Source organism: Megascapheus bottae, chromosome 16 (assembly GCF_031878675.1).
Source record: "Megascapheus bottae isolate mThoBot1 chromosome 16, mThoBot2.hap1, whole genome shotgun sequence".
NCBI classification, from domain to species: domain Eukaryota; kingdom Metazoa; phylum Chordata; class Mammalia; order Rodentia; family Geomyidae; genus Megascapheus; species Megascapheus bottae.
This window is the reverse complement of record NC_143524.1, coordinates 30,562,615-30,585,322: the sequence shown is the minus strand read 5'-3', so window position 1 is coordinate 30,585,322 and position 22,708 is coordinate 30,562,615. Positions and strand designations below refer to the sequence as shown.

General features: G+C 40.2%; 1 protein-coding gene and 1 pseudogene across 3 annotated transcripts in view; both read left to right on the top strand.

Moving 5' to 3' along the window:
* Nav2 (neuron navigator 2) overlaps positions 1-22,708 on the top strand; it is a 379,403-nt gene that overhangs the window by 191,727 nt on the left and 164,968 nt on the right. For all 3 annotated transcript variants that reach the window (XM_090348005.1, XM_090348004.1, XM_090348003.1), the window contains exon 7: positions 16,278-17,379. In XM_090348005.1, the coding sequence (XP_090204131.1) occupies positions 16,278-17,379 (1,102 nt within the window). The remainder of the gene's footprint in view (positions 1-16,277; positions 17,380-22,708) is intronic.
* On the top strand, positions 18,260-18,337 carry LOC150053077 (small nucleolar RNA U3; annotated as a pseudogene).

Below are 22,708 nucleotides of genomic sequence, written 5' to 3'. Positions count from 1 at the left end.
TTCAAGCCCCAGGACTGGAAAACAACAACAACAAAAAACAATGTTTCCTCTTTTTTTTTTTTGCCTATTGCCTGTTTCACCAACAATAAGCTTTGGAAGCTATAGATTGATTACTCTAGTTCTACAGCCTGAAACAAGTATTAAAAAGGGTATCAATGTATGTGAATTAATGTACCTTCTATCTGGCAAATATAATGTAACCCTTCTATTAATTACAATAAAAAATTCATGAAAAAAGTTGTTAGGGACATAGTATAGGGTTGGTGGAGGAACAAATGGCATGTCATGATTGCTTCAGGATTCTAAGGAGAAACATGATCAAGTCACTTTGAACCTAAATCATATTCCTAGGTACCACATACACAAAATTTATTATTAGGTTGACAAAGACACTCTGGGAAAGCATTTAAGAAGTCCTGTTATGAGTTTGCATTAAAGTCTAAGCCAATTTATGACTGAGCCAGATTTCTGCATTATATCTCCCAGCCCTGTGTATGAGTGAGGCACCCTGAGCATCCTTGTTCTCCATCATCTATGTGAGCAACCCTCTGAGTATTCTAGTAACGGAACAGATATGCCAAACACCACTGAAGGTCATCAGACCAGACAATGAACCATGTGCTGAGTAATTTGCAGCAAACCTGGTGAAGTGGATGAGCCTCATGGCATAAGACCTTACACAGGGCCCTGGCTCAGTGGGAAACACAGTGGAACTTGCCAGTAATTTGCAGTCAGGTTGGATAGGGAAATTACCTGTAAACCTGAGGTTCTTTGAATGCAACATGTGATTTGAAGGACAGGATTCTTTTTCTCTACTGTCAAGTCAGAAAAAGCTCCTGGAGTTACCCCTGGTCTCATTTACCTTATGAAAGATGATAGCACCAGAATTTAGTACAGTTATACCTTCCACTTCCAAGCTTAATGTGTGTGTATGTGAATTAATGTGCATATTCTTGGAGTTTCAGTGTTTTCACATCATGACCCATCTCTTCCCCATGAGCAAGAAAAAAAGCTGTGCTCACCATCTCCGTTGAATAGAGTATATAGACTAAGAAGAGCTGAGGCTTTAGTGCTTACATTCTTGCTCTACCACGTACCAGCTAGGAGCTTTGACATGTTCCTAACATCTATGAGCTACAGTCACTATGTTTTATAAGATACCTTTTGAAATAATGTCCTCATTATGTTAAATGGATTTGTTAAATGAAATATTTAAAGACTTAGTCCAGTGCTTGGCACATGGTAACACTTAATAAATGGTAGTTATTGGTGTTAGTTTTATTTTTAATAAGCTGGAATTTGGCTAAGTCAAGATTACCAACCTATTAAATTGAACTTGAACCCATCCACATTTCTACGCTCATAAAATTCTAATGGGGGTCTGAGAAGCACAGAACAGAATATGACCTTTGCCTTGACATTCTTCTGCTTTACCATAACTATCTGGTTTTTGTTTTTGTTTTGTTGGTCATGGGGCCTGAACTCTGGGCCTGGGCACTGTCCCTGAGCTCTTCAGCTAAAGACTAGTGCTCTACCACTTGAACCACACATCCACTTCTGTTTTTCTGGTGGTTAATTGGAGAACATGCTCATGGACTTTTGTGCCTGGGCTAGCTTTGAACCTCAATCCTCAGATCTCTGCCTCCTGAGTAACTAGGATTACAGCATGAACCACAGGTGCCCTACTAATTACCTGGTTTTTAAAGGATGTCTTAACCTTGCAGAGATACTAGACTTTGTCTAAATCAGTGCTCCATTCCAAACATTCATTCTACTGCCTGCTTGTCACAGCTAGATCTGTTATATAAAACAAAACAGATACCTGAACGAATTGCTTCCTGATTTGAGTGAGTTAATCTGGTGTACATTCTCTAGGGGCATTTTCTACCCCCACATATTCTGGGGTTTTTTTTCAGAAGGAGAATTCTGTTTTCCCATTAAGAAGGTAACTGTCAGGTTGAAAAGTCTCAGAAGTCTGGTAGGGCTGTGTGTGGATCTATGACGCACTGAAATTATTTGATCTATGTGATACCAAGTGTCTGTTACTTGGCAGAAAGAGGATAAATGACTGCCTTTTTTCTTCTGCTCCTGCACATTTGGCATAATACAATCACAGATAGTGAATAATGGTCCAATTCAACTCTTACTTTATACATTGATTTTCCCCTTGAGAAATAGAATAAGCTAGTCCTTTGGTTGGCTTCTGATTTTGATTGACAGAAGAAATAACAGCAGAAAGATTACATCTTGCCAATATCCTAAAATTTGAAGAACAAAGCCATACTCAAAACTATTTCTAAACTGTTTGACATTCTCATTTTTTAAAAAGAACCTCCTAGAGGGAAAATTTTTCTTTCCTTAGGGAAGGACTTAAAGGCCAGCACATTACGCTATAGAATCTAAAAGCTGCAAACAGAAGATCTGAAGAAAGTGCTATGTCTTATACCAATGGAAGAGCTCTTGCTTTGAGAGTCCAATTTAATATCATATTTTAAGACAGATAGAGTTCAGGGAAAGCATAAGGGATTAGCAATAAAGTTATCTAAGCCCTGATCTACTTGGCCTTAGGTCCCTTACTTGACCCCAATGGTTCATTGTCTCTGCTAGAGAGAATTTTTACCTTTCTCATTGTATTTATTATGCAAACAAAGAAAATCAGTAGAATAAAACTCTAACAGAAGATATATTTTCTGTAAATGGCTAATTTTGTTGAGGTTTTATGTATGCATTTACTCACATATATAAATATATATGCATATGTATACATACATTCACATAAACACACATAAGGAAATCTTTTGCCCAATAAAATCTTACAGCATGGAACAGAGAACCTGGGGTAGAATGGAAGGGAACACCCAAAACCAACTTGGCTCAACTCTTCTTTTCCACAAACCCATGGGGAGTAATCATTTCCCAGCCTTCCTTCTGCTCAGCTGGTCCTGAGAGCATTCCCTTGCACCCAAGTGCTGGACTAGGCCCTTGGCCTCCCCGCAACATAGGTGCTGCTTTGTCACCCCTACCCTCCCATTACTTGGCCAAAAAAAAAAAAATTAAAGGGAAAGAAATACCACCTGTTTAATATTAGGATTCTTCTACTATTGCTTCCTCTTAGGTCATCCCTTCTCTGAACCAACTATCTCAGTCATTTCAGTCATTTCTCATTGATAGTGGTTTAAGTTCTTACTTGTCCTAGTCTTTGTACTAGGGGAATCATAGTTGCCCAATGCAATATTGTAACCTTTCTGAAATAAACAGAGTGAGTACACATTAAAGGAGTTTACTACTCAAAATACACATGATGAAACAACTCCACACTCTTAAGTGGGCACCAGTGGCTCCTGCCTATCAGTTTTGTTCACAAAACTGAGATCTGGAGGACCTCAGCTTGGGCAGAAAAATTTGCAAGACTCTATCTCCAAAATAACCAGCAAAAGGCTGATGGGAGGCATGGCTCAAATAGTAAATACCAGCCAAGCAAGCATGAGGCCCTGAGTTTCAAACCCCACTAGCAATAAAACTTTAAAATAGCCAGGCGTAGTGACTCATGCCTGTAATCCTAGCTACTCAGAAGGCTGAGACCTGAGGATCGCAGTTCAAAGCCAGCCCAGGCCCTAAAATCCATGAGACTCTCATCTCCAATTAACCACCAGAAAACCGAAGTGTTGCTGTGGCTCAAGGGGTAGGGTGGTGGCCTTGAGCTGAAGAGCTCAGGGACAACGCCCAGGCCCAGAGTTCAAGTCCCAAGACCAACAACAATAACAATAACAACCACAACCACAAAACTTTAAAACAGATAAAAACTAAAGCTTCCACACTATACTGTGGAGTGTAGCTTTATGGGAAAAACAAACACGTGATCGTCTGTTCCCTTGCCTTGCTCTATAACTCTTGTTAGTAGCTATCATCTGGTAGATGACTTTCTTTTCTTTGAATTGCACACACATTTTCAGTTCCTTTAGGAGGACAGTGTTTAACAAGACATCCCACGATAGACATTTTTCCATAAGCTATCCTGTAAAATTAGTTCTGTGGCAAAATACATATTGAAAAATTATGCTATCCCATGACCCTTTTGGATATTCCTACCACTAGTAAGCATGAAAATCCTCGGGGAAATCCCATAGACAGTGTAATCTGACTACTCTGTATCTCTGGAATATTATTTAATATTTTCCAAACTTAACCTGACTATGAATGCCTTTCTCTTGGTTACTGCCTATTGGTATAATCAGGCGGAAAGAATTTTGATTTAACACTAGTTTGGAGACGCTCATTGGAGTCTCAAATAAAAAATAGAAAAAAAGTCAGTAGAAAGTGGTGAGATTGGGTTGATATTTTAGAGGAAAAGGCCTGCTGAATTCCTTACCTATATTAGAGGGACATATTTACAACTGTATGGATCCATTTTATGTTGCCAGAAAACTGTAGAAAATGACCTCTGGAAGAATAGGATTTGCCCTCTGTAAAGTGTTTCTCTGTAAAATTTCCTACACTCTTAGAAAAAAATGAAAAAAGTTTTTTGCAGCCAAATTTGTACTTTCTTATGGCCATATATGGTACAAGATAGAGAAATAGCTTAACGGTTTAAAGCAAAATTTTCTCCTTTTGATTTTGAATAAATAACTTCTGAAGGCAGATAAGAATATGAATTCTTTAAAAAATGTGTCTTCCTTCAAATGCTAACAGGCAAACCACTTTCCTCCATTCATATGAATAAGAGGATTTTAGAAATTTGTATAGGACACCTTTTGAGATAGACACATGGATGGATGAACAAAAGAAGGGAGGAAGGAAAGGAGGACAAAGGGAGAGATACAAAGAAGACAAAGGGAAAAGGAGAGATATACAGAAATTGCTCTTTTTAAGGTGTTATCACAAGGGCAAACATAGACTAAACTTTATAGTATTTTTCCTAGCAAGTTAACCTTTATTTACTTTTACCAGTTCTTTATAGCCTTAGTGGGATTTGAAAACATGCCTTGTGAAACTGTGTGGAGAAAAAGTAGTGAAAACTACTTTGGAATATAGTACAGTATTTTCTTATTTTGTTTTGTAGTTTTTAGCTACCAATAGAGAAACAAATGACCTCATTACCCATGGTTTTACTTGGTTTTATCCCAAGTAAGCAGCCACTAAGAAAAGGATACTTTGTCCTATATTTAAAAAGAAACACAATTACATCCACTGTAGCAGTTGAAGGCCGCTTCTACTTTTCAATTCCTCTGAAATGAAGTACTCACCTAAGAACTCTGGGAAATCTGGGGCTTCTGAAGGATTAGGATTATTCTATTGTGATGTGCTTTCACTTTCTGCACACTTATGCTTGGAAATACCTTCACAGGATTCTGCAGTATTTCTGTGTACTAATGATCCAGTATAACAAAGTTCCCAGTGTACACAAAAGAAATTGCACTGAAAGTGTTACCAAGATTTTTTTTCCCCAGTCCTGGAGTTTGAACTCTGTCCCTGAGTTTCTTTTGCTCAAGGCGTGTGTTCTACCACTTGAGCCACAACACCACTTCATTTTTTTTTCTTTTTATGTGATATTGAAGAATCAAACCCATTACTTGCTAGGTAAGCATTCTACTACTAAGCTGCATTCTACCACTAAGCCACATTCTCAGCCTGTTAGCAAGAATCTGAGACTTAGGGGTTCACCTGCTTTTAAAAAGAACAGTTGTATTAGGTATGATTAGCCAAGAGGGGATAAGTTTTCATTTTAGCTTTAATTTTGAACTCTATGAAGGGATTCCTGTGGGTTACAGTTTTAGTTTATTGATCTTTTTCCCATTAATCATTTTTAGTCAGCTAATAATGTACATCATCTATTCCTTTAATAAGTAAGCTAAGTCAGATGCAGCTACTACTGACAATAATGCAATGTAGTATCAAGGACATTTTTTTTTACTAAATAATAATTGGCATAATAAGTGTGAGGTGATAGCTATTGTGATTTTGACTTCTCCACTGATTTTGGATGTCTTGGTTCACTCTGATTGGCCATTTGTATATCTTCTTATGAGAGTTAGCAGTTTAAATCCTTTTCCCATTATTTTATGTTGTTGAGTTGTAAGAGCTCTTTACATATTAAAGATTATTAATTTTTTATCAGATATATGGTTTGTAAACATTTCATTCTATTAGTCATGTTCTTTGATGTGCATGATCTAGGATTGTTTGTTTATTGCTTGTTGGGTCATATCTAAGAAATTATTACCAGATATGTCATGAATGTTTTGCCCTATGTCTTCATCTAATAGTTGTAGAGATTTAGCTCTTAGGATACATTTATATCAGGCTGAAAATGTGGCTTAGTGGTAGAGTGCTTGCCTAGCATGTATAAAGCCTTGGGTTTAATTCCTCTGTACCATATAAACAGAAAAAGCTGGAAGTGGTGCTGTGGCTCTAATGATATAGTGCTAGCCTTGAGCAAAAGAAGCTCAGGGACAGTGCCCAAGCCCAGAGTTCAAGCCCCATGATGGACCAAACAAACAAAAAACAAACAAGATACATTAATACATTTTCAGACATTTCTGTCTTTGACCATTTTTTTTTGGTTGGGGGGAGGTATTAGAGATTAAATTCAGGGTATCACACTTGAGGTAAGCAAGTGCTTCTACTTCTTGAATTATATTTGGGTCCTTTTTGCATTTAGTTTTCTGAGATGAGTCTCACATTTTTGCCCTGGATAACCCTGAACTTGTGATCCTCCTATCCTCTTGAGTAGATGGGACTGCAGGTGTCTGACATAAACTTAGCTGTGTTTGGTCCATTTTTTGTTATATTTCATACATAGAATAAAGGAAGAGTCTGGTTTCACTTTGATTGATATAAATATCTAATCTTCTTATCACCATTTATTAAAAAGCACATACTAGCCAGGCATAGTGTCTCACACTATAATCCTAGCTCCTCAGGAGGCTGAGAGCTGAGGATCAAAGTTCAAAGCCAGCCCTGGCAAAAAAAGGACCTGAGAATCTTTTCTCCAATTAACCTCTAGAAAATGGGATGTGGAGCTTGGTTCAAGGGTAGGGCAGTAGCCTTGAGCTGAAGAGCTCAGGAACAGCACCCAGGCCAAGTTCAAGCCCCATGACCCACCAAAAAAAAAGTCATTTCCCATCAAATAGTTGTGAGATTTTTTAAAAATGTTGACCTTATAAGCAAAGGTTTATTTCTGAATGTTCTAATTCAGTTTCTTGGTATATTATATGTTTTTATTTTGTGTTTGTTTTGTTCTGTTCTGTTTTTGCCAGTCCTGGGGCTTGAACTCAGGGATAGGAAACTGTCCTTGAGCTTTCTCAAGGCTATCGTTCTACCACTTGAACTACAGCACCATGGCTTTTCTGTGTATGTGGTACTGAGGAATCAAACCCAGGGCTTCATGTATACTAGGCACTGTACGACTAAGCTACTCTCCTGGCCCTATAAGTTTGTTTTTATGCTGCCAGTATTCCACTGTTTAGATAACTGTAACTTTTAGTAACTTTTGAATGTAAAAACTGAGACCTCCACATTTGTACATTTTCAAATTGTTTTAGCTATTTGGGCCCTTTCAGATTCCTTAAGAATTTTAAGGGCTGTTTCTCTATGTCTGCAAAAAGTAGTACTGGGATCTTGATATTGTTGACATGAACTAAGCAACATTAGAAGCATGTGGTTATTTAAATCATAATCTTTAATGGATATTCAGAGTCTGTGAAAATGTAGTTACAGTAAGATCCTTGGAGTATGATAATACAGAGCCCTGCTCCCTCCAACTCTATACCTCCTGCTTTCCTGCCTACATTCTGTGTGCATTCTCATGCCTTTTTTTCCACCTGTCTGTATCTTCAAGGATCCTCAAAAAGTAGCCAGGAAGAAAATAGTACATAAGCCTATGCCTTAATATCAGGCATGTAACAGTGCTGAAAAAGCTCCCTAGCCAGCTCCAAAATCCTCTAGAACCACTAGTGATTCCACTTACACCCCTATGTGTGTTTTTGATACTTAAAAGAGTTGTAAACAAACTGACCTGAACAATTCAGAAGACACACACAAGGTAAGTCAACTAGTTGAAATTATACTAGCAGGGCCAAGAATTTGGCTTACTGGTAGAATGCTTGCCTAGCATGCAGGAAGACCTGGGTTCAATTCCTTGGTACCACGTACATAGAAAAGCCAGAAATGGTGCTGTGGCTCAAGTGGTAGAATGCTATCCTTGAGAAAAGCCCAACAGCAGTGCTCAGGCCCTGAATTCAGGCCCCAGGGCTGGCAAAAAAAAAAAATGATACTATCAATCTGAATGTTCAAGATTGACGCCTTGACAAATTATAAGAAATTGCAAACATGCTTAATTATTAAGTCTATTTTGCAAAGAAAATGGAGATGGCCAGAAACCACCTCAGAGCAAGTTTAAAATCACAGTCTCAGGAAGTAGAATCAGCTAGCCTAAGACACACTCATACTTTATTGGCATTAGGACCAGACCACCAACGTCTCCCTAACTGAAAAGCTGGGGACAGAAGAGACCTGGAGCTAGTGTTTGCTTTGCAGGGGAGAGAGGAAGAAATGCGTATTTATCTGTGTTATACAGTATTTTCATTTAGAAAGTGTTTTGGTTCCTATCTGAGAAAGTTAAGGCTGGTTGCCAGGAAAATCAAACTTTTTCCCTCCCTACCGGAGGATTAATGCTTTCTCTAAACCTTTTTTTTTTTTAAGGCTTTTCTTCAAAGACATACTGTCTGCAATACTTCAAATGAGACTTTTCCTTTTTGTGGTATTTTGTCAGTTGGTGGTGAGTGAACCTTGTAAACTGATCTTTGAGAATCAAGATGGTCAGCCTGCTCAACAAGAACCATGAATGGAACATAAAATCCAGTTAGGAGTTCTACTACCAGCATTTTTAGACTAGAGTAGAGGTGAAGATGTCAGAGTTCACTGAACATAATAAAAGTATGTTTTGATATTTTTCAGTTTTGTGTATAGATATGTGGATACTTACTGAATTGTGATATACTATATCATTCTGAACTATGTTTGATAATCAACAACTTTTAAAGCCATTATTTTAAGATTACTTTTGGCTTGTCAAGATCAGGCCAATCAGGCCACTCTCAGCAAACATAAGTACATAATAAATAAATCAAGCTCTAAAATGTTTTGAACCTAGTTCTTATGTGAGCATTCTGATTTCTACTTGCTGATACATTTTCCAAAAGAACACATTTAATGTGAAACAAGTATATCTTCTTTTATTTATTTTTGCCAGTCCGGGGCCTTGAACTCAGAGCCTGTACACTGTCCTTAGGCTTTCTCAAGGCTAGAGTTCTACCACTTGAGCCACAGTACCACTTTGGGCTTTTTCTATGTATGTGGTACCAAGGACTCAAACCTGAGTCTTAGTGCATGCTAAGCAAGCACTCTACCAATAGGCCAAACTCCTGGCCCTTCTTTAATTTTTCATTCAGTCTTCCTAATGCAAGATTTTTTTTCTTTTTTTGCCAATCCTGGCTTTGCGCTCAGGGCCTGAGCACTGTCCTTGGATTTTTCTCAAGGCTAGAACTCTACCACTTGAGCCTCAGTACCACTTCCAGCTTTTTTTTTTTTTCAAATGTATGTGGTACCAAGGAATTGAACCTGGGTATTCATGCATGCTAGGCAAGCACTCTACCACTAGGCCAAACTCCCGGCCCTGCAAGATGTTTTTAAGATTGTGAGAATACTTATAAATTGGGAAAACAAGTACAAATCCAAATGTATTTATTATTTTGTTTACTTTTTGGCCAATACTGGGGCTATCATCTGGCATTTTCTCTCTAGACTGCTGCTCTACCATTTGAGGCACAGCTCCACGTCTGGCTTTTTAGGTTTCCTTTCTATCTTTCTTTCTTTCTTTCTTTCTTTCTTTCTTTCTTTCTTTCTTTCTCTCTTTCTCTCTTTCTCTCTTTCTCTCTCTCTTCCTTTCTTCCTGGTTAACTGTGGAAAAGAGTCTCATGAACTTTTCTGCCTAGGCTGATGATCCTCATCATCATCCTCAAGTCACGGCCTTCTGACGAATTAGGATCACACCTGTAATCCTATTTTTTTTTGTCATTGAACTCTGGGCCTGGCATTGTCCCCGAGCTCTTCAGCTCAAGGCTACCACCCTACCCCTTGAGCCACAGCACCACTTCCAGCTTTCTGGTGGTTAACTGGAGATAAGAGTCTCGTGTACTTTCATGTCCCGGCTGGCTTTGAAACGTAGTCCTCAGATCTCAGCCTCCTGAGTAGCTAGGATTACAGGCATGAGCGAGACCGTACCAAGCGATCCTATTATTTTTACTATTGGTAGTTCCAGGAATCCAACCCAGAACCTCATGACTACTAGGTAGGAGCTCTGCTATTTGTTCTCATCCTTCCACTCTTTAAATTAACAAGTTGTTTTAGACAAGGTCTTGGTATAGTCCCCAGTCTAGCCTTGGACTCCTGGTTTCAAGCCATCATTCTGCCTTGGTCTCCTGAGTAGATGGCACTTACATATATAAGCCAGCACGCCAAATTCAAATGTTTTAGCTTTCTTTTAAAAAATAGAAAATATACCAGTGAGCACTATTTGTTCATGGTAATTAAAATAAGTATGTTTTGATTTAATATAATAGTGTATCCCCAATATCCATCACTCACAAACTTTCTGCATGTTTTTGCCAATTCTGTGAGCCACTTGTGTTTTCTATTTTATATTTTTCTTAAATCACTTCAAATTTAAGTCTATATTTAATAGTCATGAAATTGCTCATTTATTCATGGACTAGTTATTTTTTAATGTACAATAAAATAAGTATATAACTTTCAGAAGACAAATATCTATCTTTTTGCTTTTGAAAAGTAACTCACCTCTTTTAATGTTTCACATCTCAATGTGTAAGGAAGATGTTCACAACACTTTCATGCTTGTCTCTCTTAGATCCTTTAATAAAGGTTCATATACATGAGAAAGGAATCAAAAGCTGTTAGTTATTAGAGAAGTACTCTTAATTTTCAAGAATTTATCCTACCTTCCCTCCCTAGACTTTTTTGTAGGAGGAAAACATTTCAGAATTGTCAAAAGTTAACTATATCTTAATCCAGCCTACTTTTAGCATCTATTAGTAAAATTTTCTGAGAAAACTATGAAGGAAGAAACACCTGAAGATAAAGAATGTGTATAGGGAGAAGAGAAAAAGTAAGAGAAAAATGAGGGAGGGGGTAACAATATTTGACAAGAAATGTACTCATTACCTTACATTTGTAACTGTAATCCCTCTGTACAATTGACAATAGAAGTAATTTTTTAAAAAAGAATATGTATTTCCAGGCGCAGTGACTCAGGCCTGTAATCCTAGCTACACAGGGGACTGAGATCTGAGGATTGAGGTTCAAAGCTAGCTGGACACTACAAAGCCATGAGACTCTTATCTCCAATTAATCTCTAGAAAACAAGAAGTGAGGCTGTGGCTCAAGGGTAGGGCCTTAAGGTGAAGAGCTCTGGGACAGCACCCAGGCCCAGAGTTCAAGCCCTCTGTCCACCCCCCCCCAAAAAAAAGAACATGTATTACCAAACAAAATGGTGCTAGAACTTAGGTGAGTGAGTGCTGAGCATATGAGAACATGGCACATGGGATAAGATTGACTGTGGTCCAGCCATATAAACCATCTTAAAGACTTGATGAGATTTTACTAAGAACAAGACTGAAAGGTAGAGAAATAGTACATCTTCTTCCTTACAAGAAGCTCCTTGAAAAACCAGAGGAGTGAAATAACATAGCTTGTTGGATGCTAACTTTCTTAAGGAACAAGTTTGAGCCTTGGCCTACCCATACCTTTGTGGTCTACATTTATCTCATTATCTTAAGAGAGTTACAAGTAAAGTCTCATGCTAGGAGTCAGAAAACCCCAATATTAGAAATGGATTATTTTCAAAGAGGAGCAAGTTCCCCAGCACCTTAACTAAGCCCTGATACCACTGACTCAATACCCTAGGAATGTCAGAAATGTGTCACATTACTCTGGACAAGACCACTTATAGCCTGAATCTCCCTTTGCTATTGAAACTATTCCTGGCTATAACATGAATATAAATGATATTGATGCACTGATCCTCAAATGCCCCTATGGCCTTTATCCTTGCTTGGAAGACTTCTCCAGAAAACAAATCCAAAATGATCTTCAAATCTACCTTTTATAGCTATAACAAGTAACTTTAAAAACATCCCCAGGATTCTATAACTAGGGGGACCTATGTTAAATGCCAAAAAAAATTCTAAAGCTCTTTTCTTTTTTAACTATTGGAAGTTATTTTTCCCCTTGAATTTAATCTTAAAAAAAATTAATACTCTAGTGCTTTGTTATAAATCCAACATTTCTGTTGCCTTAATTGTGACTTGCTGATGCCAAAACTATTCACTTACTGAATATTCCTGTGTAAGGAAATCTATCCGACACTATTAGACAACTGAAGAGGCACTATAGTTTGTAAACCATGTAGGAGATCTGCGATATGTTCTAGAAGTGACTTATAAATGACTGCTCACAAATTCATCTATGTAGACTTCTTCCTGCCCCTTTTTCTGAAGCAGATAATACTTTTTTGTGAATTTGGTAATTTCATATGGATAAGACACGTATCTTTGGGGTCAATTTGTTTATGAGTTGTTGGTTAATTTCTAGCTGTGATGATTAGTGTTAAAATGCATAGAAATAGTAGGTAGAAGCCTGATGCTGGTGGTTCATGGCTGTAATCCTAGCTACTTAGGAGGCTGAGATCTGAGGATCATGGTTTAGAACTAGCCTGGGCATGACAGGCCATGAGACTCTTATCTCAAATTAACCACCAGAAAACCAGAAGAGGGGCTGTGGCTCAAGTGGTAGAACCTTGAGCTGAAGAGCTCAGAGACAGTACCCAGACCCACGACCTACAAAGAAGAAGGAGAAGAAGGAGAAGAAGGAGAAGAAGAAGGAGGAGGAGGAGGAGGAGGAGGGAGAGGAGGAGGAGGATGCAGCAGCAGAAGCAGCCAGACACAGTGGCTCACGCCTGTAATCCTAGCTACTCAGGAGGCTGAGATCTGAGGATGTCAGTTCAAAGACAGCCCAGGCACTAAAGAATGTGAGACTCATCTCCAATTAATCATTAGAAAAAGGGAAATGGGGACATGGCTCCAAGTATAGGGTGGTAGCCTTGATCTGAAGCACTCAGGGACAACGCCCAGGCCCACAAAAGTTCAGACCCTATTACCCACAAAAAAAGGAAAAAAAGAAAAGAAATAGTCGGTAAAGTCTTTTGTTGCTAGTTTCTAAGAAAGCCTCAAAGGCTTTCCTAGCAGGATGTTCTATGGGGAAACAATATATGTACACATGGGGACTATTCTCAGAACTTCTTAGGAAAGAAAGTTGTGTCTCTGAGTGTGATTTAGCAGTTCCTATAAGGAAAATATTGAAACTGTCTCTAAATCCCTCTTACTTTTCTTTATCATTGATTTTCCATAACTATTATAATGAATTATTGCTTATTTCTCTTTACTAAAATTCTATGAAGACAGAAATCTTTGTTTTGTCATAGATGAATCACAATTACCTGAAACAGTGGCACATACTGAGTATTGAAGAATGTATGAATTTTGGTATGACTGTATTGGATGAATGAATAGATGGATAGGTAAGTGAGTAGATGGATGGATGACTGATGGATAAATGGATGGAGGTTAGATATGTGGATAAATTGATGATGAGTGCTTACCTCAACCCCAGATCTGATCTTCGGATCTGTGCTATAAGAAAAATGGTACTCATTGGCTGGGAGTTTGGCCTAGTGGTTAAAGCGCTTACCTAGCATGCATGAAGACCCGGGTTTGAATCCTCGGTACCACATATAGAAAAAAGCCAGAAGTGGTGCTGAGGCTCAAGTGGTAGAGCTCTAGCCTTGAGAAAGTCCAAGGACAGTGCTCAGGCCCTGAGCTCAAGCCCAGGACTGGCAAAAAAAAAAAAAAGAAAAATGGTACTCATGATTGGAGAGTTTCTGTTATTTAGCCAGAGAGATGAAATGGTGGAGGTTGTTTTCTGAAACATTTTAGGATTGATTTTAGGATTGATTTATGCCTCGCTGCAGAAATAACTAACATAAATTAACTAGGAAAGGGCCGGGAGTTTGGCCTAGTGGTAGAGTGCTTGCCTAGCATGCACGAAGGCCCGGGTTCGATTCCTCGGTACCACATACATAGCAAAAAGCCAGAAGTGGTGCTGTGGCTCAAGTGGTAGAGCCCTAGCCTTGAGAAAATCCAGGGACAGTGCTCAGGCCCTGAGCCCAAGCCTAGGACTGGCAATATAAATAAACAAACAAATAAATAAATAAAAATAAATTAGCTAGGAGAAAAGATAGTACCTAAAAGTTCTCTTGTCATTGAAGTGACCTTTGTATGCATTCTTCAGAAAGGAGGTAGCTACTGTATTAGGTTATCTGGGTTCAAGTCCCAGATCTGCTTATTTCTAACTGGAAAATTGAAGGTTAATCATTAGCCCTACCTCATCTCAGTTTCCTCTCCCATAAAATGGAAGCAGGAACCGTTTTCTAGCAATGTCCTGACACCTAAAAAGGGTCACTCTTCTAGGGGCAACATCAAGCTATGAAGGCCTTCTGAGAGGGCCAGTGTGGGTGGGTTCCCTGAGCCTATTTCTAGGTCAGTCTCTGCTTCTCCCCAGGAAAAGATCTAGTAACACCCAAGGGTTTTGTTAGGGAGGGTTGTGCAGCACCCTCCCCAAACCCAAATCCCCAGTAAGTCAGGAAGATGTATGTGTTTTAAAACATTGGGAGGTCTGCTTTGGATCACCCTGAGCTGCGGCTTCCCTGTACAGCTGCGGGCAAGGGAGGCAGTTCCTCCACTGTGTGGCTCTTACGCCCCACACAGGGCTGCCTTCACTCTGGCCTCAGCAGCCGTTGACTTTTAAATCATAAAAAGCCGCTCTTGCTAGAAGCCAGCTGAACATAGGTAGAGAAAGAGAGAGAGAGAGAGAGAGAGAGAGAGAGAGAGAGAGAGAGAGAGAGAGAGAGAGAGAGAGAGAGAGAGAGCGCAAAAGAGAAATCGAATCGAAAGAAGCAGACGTTGATCCCGCCAGGATTCTGAGCTCTGGAGTAGTTGTGGATGACAAAAGTTAATTAGAAACATGAACAGTCTAACTGAAAACACTTGTGACACTTGGAAGGGCTGCTTCTTCAGTTGGAGAATTTTTCCAAGGAAATCGTTGTGGGAGACAGTGGCTACTGCTAGGTAAGTCCTGTGGCTGTGACTTTGTAGTTATAGATGCGCTCTTTGGGGGAGGGAGGTGTTTGACAGAGCAAGTCCTTTCTGTTCCTTGAGTCTGGGGAGCCTTTCCTGTCATCCTGCCACTTTCTCTAAATCGGCTGCCCAGCCTCAGCAGCCAGAGCAACATCCTTCCAGTGCTGCCTGAAGAAGGGACTGGAGCTATAGTTTGGAGCTCCTGCTTTTCAGAATAATTCTAGCTCTTGCTTGGAAAGACTTTGAGGCATTTCTGAGAAAAGTCTGGCCAGGGAAACACTCCCTGAGTGCCAAGGGGAAACCTTGACTTTCAGATAACCTGCATGTTTTTTTGCAGGGGGAAAGCTCGGTTTATAAATTATGCTCTTAAGCCAAAAAAAAAATTGTCATAAGTCCAGCCTGAACTATGTTTGTAACTCTTAAAAAAAAGTACCAATATAGGAAAACAATTTACATGCTGTGATAGGATTTAGCAACTTAGGTGGGTAATTATTCTTCTCTAAAGATTCCTGGTTTCTCCTCTTTTCTATTTTCTGTTGGCTTTATTTTCTAGCTCTGTCCTATGTTGTTAACTGGTTTATTCTGATTCTTTTGTATAAGTGGTAAATGGAACTCTGGGTTACATAGTTCAAGGCAGTTGCTATTTCCTATACTTTTCTTACACCATTGCAATGATGACTGTTTGTGGTAAGGAATTTAGTTCGTTTTTCTGTAGATTTACATTCTTAATTATGCTTTGTATGTGTGCCACTGTTCAGATCATCAGGCTTTTGTATAGCACATGTCACCAGGATATAATAGAGTCAGGGAAGAGTGATGTGAACTCTGAAGAATAGGAAGAAGATGAACCAGGTTTTAAATTAACCACTGATACTTCATACCACAAATGATGGAGCAATGTGGCATTTGTGTTAGCAGTAACTGACTACATGGCCATCGCTGACCTTCCTGTGCCTCAGATGCATGTCAGCAGATGTAATACATGTTTCCTTCTCTTCTCTGTTTCTGCAGAGCCATTGGCAAGCTTAGCCTCCTCCCATCCAGGAATGAATGAAAATGTACCTGCTTCCTTGGAGAGCAGCAGTCCCTCCACCCCTGCTAATTGCAGCACCTCCTCAGCTATCCCCCAGCCTGGTGCAGCCTCCAAGCCCTGGCGCAGCAAGTCCCTCAGTGTGAAGCATAGTGCCACTTCATCCATGCTATCTGTCAAGCTGCCTGGGCCTGAGGCTTCCAGGCCCACACCTGAAGCCATGAAGCCAGCCCCCAACAATCAGAAGTCCATGCTGGAAAAATTAAAACTTTTCAACAGTAAAGGAGGCTCCAAGGCAGGTGAAGGCCCAGGGTCACGGGACACAAGCTGTGAGCGGTTGGAGATCTTGCCCAGCTTTGAAGAGAGTGAAGAGCTGGAGGCAGCTGGCCGTGTACTATCTACTCCAGGTCCTGCATCCAGCAGTCCCAAAATTGCACTCAAGGGCATTGCCCAGAGGACTTTTAGTCGAGCACTGACCAACAAGAAGAGTTCACCAAAAGGCAATGAGAAGGAGAAAGAGAAACAACAGCGAGAGAAAGAGAAGGAGAAAGGCAAAGACCTCACCAAGAGAGCCTCAGTGACCGAGAGGCTAGACCTCAAGGAGGAAACCAAGGAAGAGCTTAGTGGAGTGGCTGTGACAGAGATGCCAAAAAAGTCCTCCAAGATCGCCAGCTTTATCCCCAAAGGGGGGAAGCTCAACAGTGCCAAGAAGGAGGCCACAGCCCCTTCCCACAGTGGAATACCAAAACCAGGAATGAAGAGCATGCCCGGAAAGTCCCCAAGTGCCCCTACACCTCCCAAGGAAGGAGAGCGGAGCCGGAGTGCAAAGCCAAACTCAGGGCTCCCCCCACAGAAGCCCCAGCTAGATGGTAGGCACTCTAGCTCCTCCTCCAGCCTGGCATCCTCAGAGGGAAAAGGCCTAGGAGGGACCACTCTTAACCACAGCATCAGCAGCCAGACTGTCAGCGGGTCTGTAGGGACCACCCAGACCACAGCAAGCAATACTGTCAGTGTTCAGCTACCTCAGCCACAGCAGCAATACAACCATCCCAACACTGCCACCGTTGCACCTTTTCTGTACAGGTAGGAGAGTGGGTACCACATTCCTGGGTCATTAGGCAAGAGTGTGGCTGATAGATGTTGAGTCTATGGGTGGGGAATCCTGACTGTCTTTCCGCTAGGAACAAATGAGCAAATTATCTAAGGTACCATATAATTCACTTCTAGGAGAAGCATACCTGGTTCACATGGTAGGGGATATTTCCTTCAGCATGTCTGGGAGACCAGAAATGGCTAAATGGAGGAAGCAAAACATAAGTTGATTCTAGAATAAAAAGTGCTTCACTAATCTGATGGAGGCCATGGCATTTCAGCAACTCCAGAAGCATGAAGGCCTAATATCCATGACAGTTGTGTTGGTATCAAACACATCCTAAACATGCTTACAAAAGCCACAGCACCTAGGTTCTAGTGGCTCACATGTAGAGGCTTAGAAGCTGAGGTCTCAGGAGGAGATCTGAGAATCATGATTCAAACAAGGCCTGGGGAGACAACTCAGAAACCCTTATCTCCAATTAACCAGCATACGAGCTGGAAATGGAGGTATGCCTCAAGTCTTGAGTGCAAAAGCCAAGTGAGAACTCAAGGCCCCCGGGTTCAAGCCCCAGTTCTGGCATCAAAAATAAAATCACATTAGCCGGGAGTTTGGCCTAGTGATAGAATACTTGCCTAACATGCACGAAGACCTAGGTTTGATTCCTCAGTACCACATATATAGAAAAGTCAGAAGTGGTGGAGTGACTCAAGTGGTAGAGCTCTAGCCTTGAGAAAACCTAAGGACTGCTCAGGCCCTGAGTTCAAGCCCCAGGACCAGCAAAAAATAAAATCACAATAACCATCCCTACTAATGATTCTCTTGAACATCTTAGCCACCACAGTCTCTGAGAGGTTTTAAAGGGAGAAAAAGACTATACTTTCAGGGATAATTTCTATAGTATGTTCTAGAATAACTCCACTGATTGCGTAAAGTACTATTTGAAATAGGAAAGGGAAAGGGGGGGAAACAAGATGATTGGGAGGGGGTGGGGGAAAGGAAATGGTTTCAAAAACAGGAGGAGTATCATGTGTGAGAAGTAATGCACCTTCTACCTGACAAATGTAACTATAACCCCTCTATACATTATCCTAACAATTTTTAAAAATAGGTGAGGAAGGAAGGAAAATGAGAGTGGTGAGGGAAGGACCAATTCTATAATAGTCAAAATTAAAAGGGAAGGAGTTGGACTGAAAATCGTCAAGGACTGCTGGGAAGGCTTCACATTGTATAGAGGAGATAAGTCCGTTGCCCTTTATTTGTCCCATGTGAAGCCAGGTATTATTTGCTTTATGTAGCTCTGGCTGAATAAGGCACCCAGGGCCCCAAGTGTTCCATGATAGCCATAGCACTTCAGTTGAGAGCTCCTAGCACTAGGCTTGAGAGGAACCAGAGCTTTTGTTCTCAGTGTTCAACTTGATCTTGTGCTAGAGAAATACCTTTGGCCACACTGAATAGCGGGTCATCACTGATACCTGTACACAGCCAAAGGGGAGTAATGATTGAATGTCATACTCTACTGACTTTACAGCTTTCACACTAAATGTATACACATACACACCTGTACACATTTGTACATTGAACATTCAGTCACACATGAATATGAACACAACTACTCATTCACGTATCAAATGGAATGCACCTGTACATAAGTAACTTAAAGTACTTACATATCTGTTCAGGTATAGGAATTTATTCTTATGTTTTCAGCTTCCTATGGCTGCATAGTTCTCCAAAGAACTAAAGATTCCCTCTATCCCTCCCTTAGTTGTGTTTCCATGAGCTGTTATATTTCCTATCAATAGCAATTTTAGAATAAATCCAGTGGTTTCCAGCCGATGAGGAAATTACAGACTTCACCTAGGTCCTCCTTCATTGTCTTTTACACTGATTTTTTTAATTGGTGTTTGATCATCATTTTATTAAATTGAGTCATCAGCTCAGCCAAGGGTATTGAAAGGGCACTAAGGCTTAGATAATAGCTAAGTACATCTGCACACAGACCTGTATAATACAGTTATTCTCCAAAGCTAACTGAATAGCTTCCTATAATTCCAATAGCATTAATAATGTTGAGGTAATAGACATTTAAAGAACTAGTTAAAGATGCTTGATTTGCATTTCAAAACCCTAACTATGACAGCCCTTAATCATTACCAGTCCAACTTCTTCCCTTTTTATTTTGACAGTAATCACTTAAAAGATTATCGGATATTCAGCTTCTTTAGTATTACTTTTGAACATTTTTATGATCTTCAAGTAGTTGTACAAAGGAGTTGTTAGTCACAAAGCAGTTTATGAATACAGTACATTTTGATCAATATCACTCCCTTTAACATTTTCACCCACGCCTCCAAACTCACCCCTTTCCTCCCAACCAACCCCTTCCCTTTCTTAATTATAGCTCTGTAAGCTAGTTTACATCTGAAATAGATGTGCAAGCTAAAGCTTAGAATCATAAACAAGTTTTAAGTCACAGAACTAATAACTTAGAACTTGTGTTTTAACCTGTCTGTCCAAGAAGAACTAGACTCTTGGCCAACATATTGAATTCTCAAAATAACTTTGTCTAACTTTCTTATCTTCATCTGTAAAACAAGAAGACCAAACTAGATTAGAGGATTTACAGATAGTTTACTCTGGCTTCCTACTCTAAAATTCTCAAATTTATGGTTCCTTGTATAATTTACAGGGCTCCACCTGGACCCTCTCTTGTATTAAAGATGTTACTAAGGTAGCAAGAAAAGATGTCATTGTAAAAATCCATTTAAAGCCAGGTGTGGTAGCTCACGCCTAGCTATTCAGGAGGCTGAAATCTGAGGATCATGGTTCAAAGCTAGCCAGGCACAAAAGGACCTGAGACTCTTATGTCCAATTAACCTCTAAAAAAATGGGAAGTGGGGCTTGGCTCAAGGGTAGGGCTGTAGAGCTGAAGAGTACAGGGACAACACCCAGGACCAGGGGTAGGGCAGTAGCCTTGAGCTGAAGAGCTCAGGGACAACACCCAGGCCAAGTTCAAGCTCCATGACCCACCAAAAAAAAATCCATTCAAGATGAATTATATTTATAAATTCAGAAACAAAGTATCACTTTTCTAGATTTGTATTGTATCATAGTTGATGTTAGTAACTGCTAGAGAAGTCTCTGCTCTTATTCTTGTGGTGCACAGGAAGACGCTGAGTTTCAAAGTGATATGACTTGACTTACAAAATGATAGACTTGAAGCTACATGTTCAGATCCCAAGTCTAATGTTCCTCCCAGAAATTTTCTGATTCATTCATCCATATCTTGCTCTTAAGTGCCTACTCTGTATTATGAACTTGAAATAAGCTTTGCCTGAAGACAGTTTTCTATCTACTTGAGAAAAGCCTTAGTCAGATCACATCATCCTCAAAGGAGAGTGCCACAAAACTATAAAGAAGTGGAGCTGTCATCTGGCAGGCTCAGGGAGCTGCTCCTGAAAACAGTTAAGAGTCCACTGAGGAAGAAACTCAAGAAAAGCATTGGTTAGGAGATACAGACTGAAGTATAAGGTACTTTCTGAAAATGGAGAGGAGCCACATGAAGAGTGGAATGAGGAGAGTTATGTGTAAGGTAAGAAGACAGGTGTGAGAATACAAAAAGAGTCCCATGATAGAGAGCAGCATGTACCACAAGGAGGAGCTTACACCTTATTCTGGAATGATGGGTGCTCTCGAAGGCCTCATAAAGCCAGCATTGCACAGCTTAGTGGAGCATTATGTGGGAGTAGACCCACTTCAGGAAGAATTTGCAAAGGAAGTCACCAGTCCAGAGGCCTGATTTGAGTCCAAATATAAACAATTGTCTAAGGTTAGGTGGCACTATGGCAGAGGGATGACACACACCCTAAGGGGGTACATGCAATGAGTGGCACCAACAGGTGGCACCCTATAAAAGTCTCATTCTGAGCTGTGTTAGAAAACTCTAGACTTTTCTTGGTTTTAGTTGTGGAAGGCAGAGATCCAGGTAATTTATTTTTTCAATTTTATTATCTTATTTTTTTATTGTCGGAGTAATGTATAGAGGGGTTACAGTTACATTCACCAGGTAGTAGGTACGTTATTTCTCACACATTGATACCCCTTCTCGTGTTTTTGTCCCCATTTCCCTCTCTTCCACCTGATCCAGGAATTTTTTGTATGAAATTGCCCAAGTGTTAAATGGTCAACTGATTTGAAAGCTTTTTAAAATACTATCCCAACCAAATAAAAATACATCTGTTATCTGCTGTTTGCAACCTCTGGGTGATGAGGCTTGGACTCCATCTGGAATCCAATGGAGAGGAACTGAAATGGAGGGTAATATGAAAGTCCTTTAAAGGTAGTATACAGGAATTGTGAAGAGATAGCTTTAGCAGAAGGGCAAATGAAAGAAGACTAGGTGAGTGGCTTGAAATTTATCAAGACATTCACCCCACAAACCTTATATGTTCTTCTTAGTCACATTTGGGGGAGGGGGTGCCTCAGTGTTTCAGTACATGTTTAGTCTGCACAAAGCCCTGAATTGAACCCCTGCCCAGAGAGAGGGGGATGGGTAGGGGGCTGAGGGTGGGAGAGAGAGAGAGGGAGAATGGGAGGGAGAAGCAGTAGGGGAGAGAGGAAAAAGAGAGAATGATTCTTAGGTAATGAAATATGTCTAAATTAGTTCAAGATACTAATGAATTAATGTTATGGCATTATTACACATTGCATGCCATGCCTGAATGAGTAGAGGTAGTTGCGGTGAGAAAATTCATGAAGCTAGTTACCTCAATTTGCTTGACAAATAAGGGCATGGAGAAGGTTGGGGGAAGTACAGATTTCAGTCAAGTGTTGAAATAATGATCAATGAGACCTTTCATGTCAGAAGATCTGAGCACTGAATCAGAGACCTGGAGGGCAAACACAGCTGCTTGGCATCTACTCCTGACTGGTTTTACAGTCATCTTTTCAGAGAAAACATGTCAGCAGGAGGACTGTGGCAGGGCGGGAGTGTGGGGGGGTGCTGAAGAAGACATCAGTGGAGTCATCTTTATGCTTGACTTGCTGATGCTATGGTTACTTAGGAGTTACTCTTTGGCATAGGTTAAATTAGCAGGACCACAAAATACCCTCCAGCATGTATCTGGCTAGACCTATCTCGCTGAGGAGGAATCAACAAAACCTTCTTCTCCATTTGGACAATGAATATTTCATCTTTTCCAGTTGGGCAGCTCTCCCTATTCTTAGGACCTTGCTCCACGTGGGACTATTGAATTATTTAGCATCAGTGTGCTTGTCTGATCTGTTCCAAAGCTTCTTGCTGGAGGAGTGCTGTGG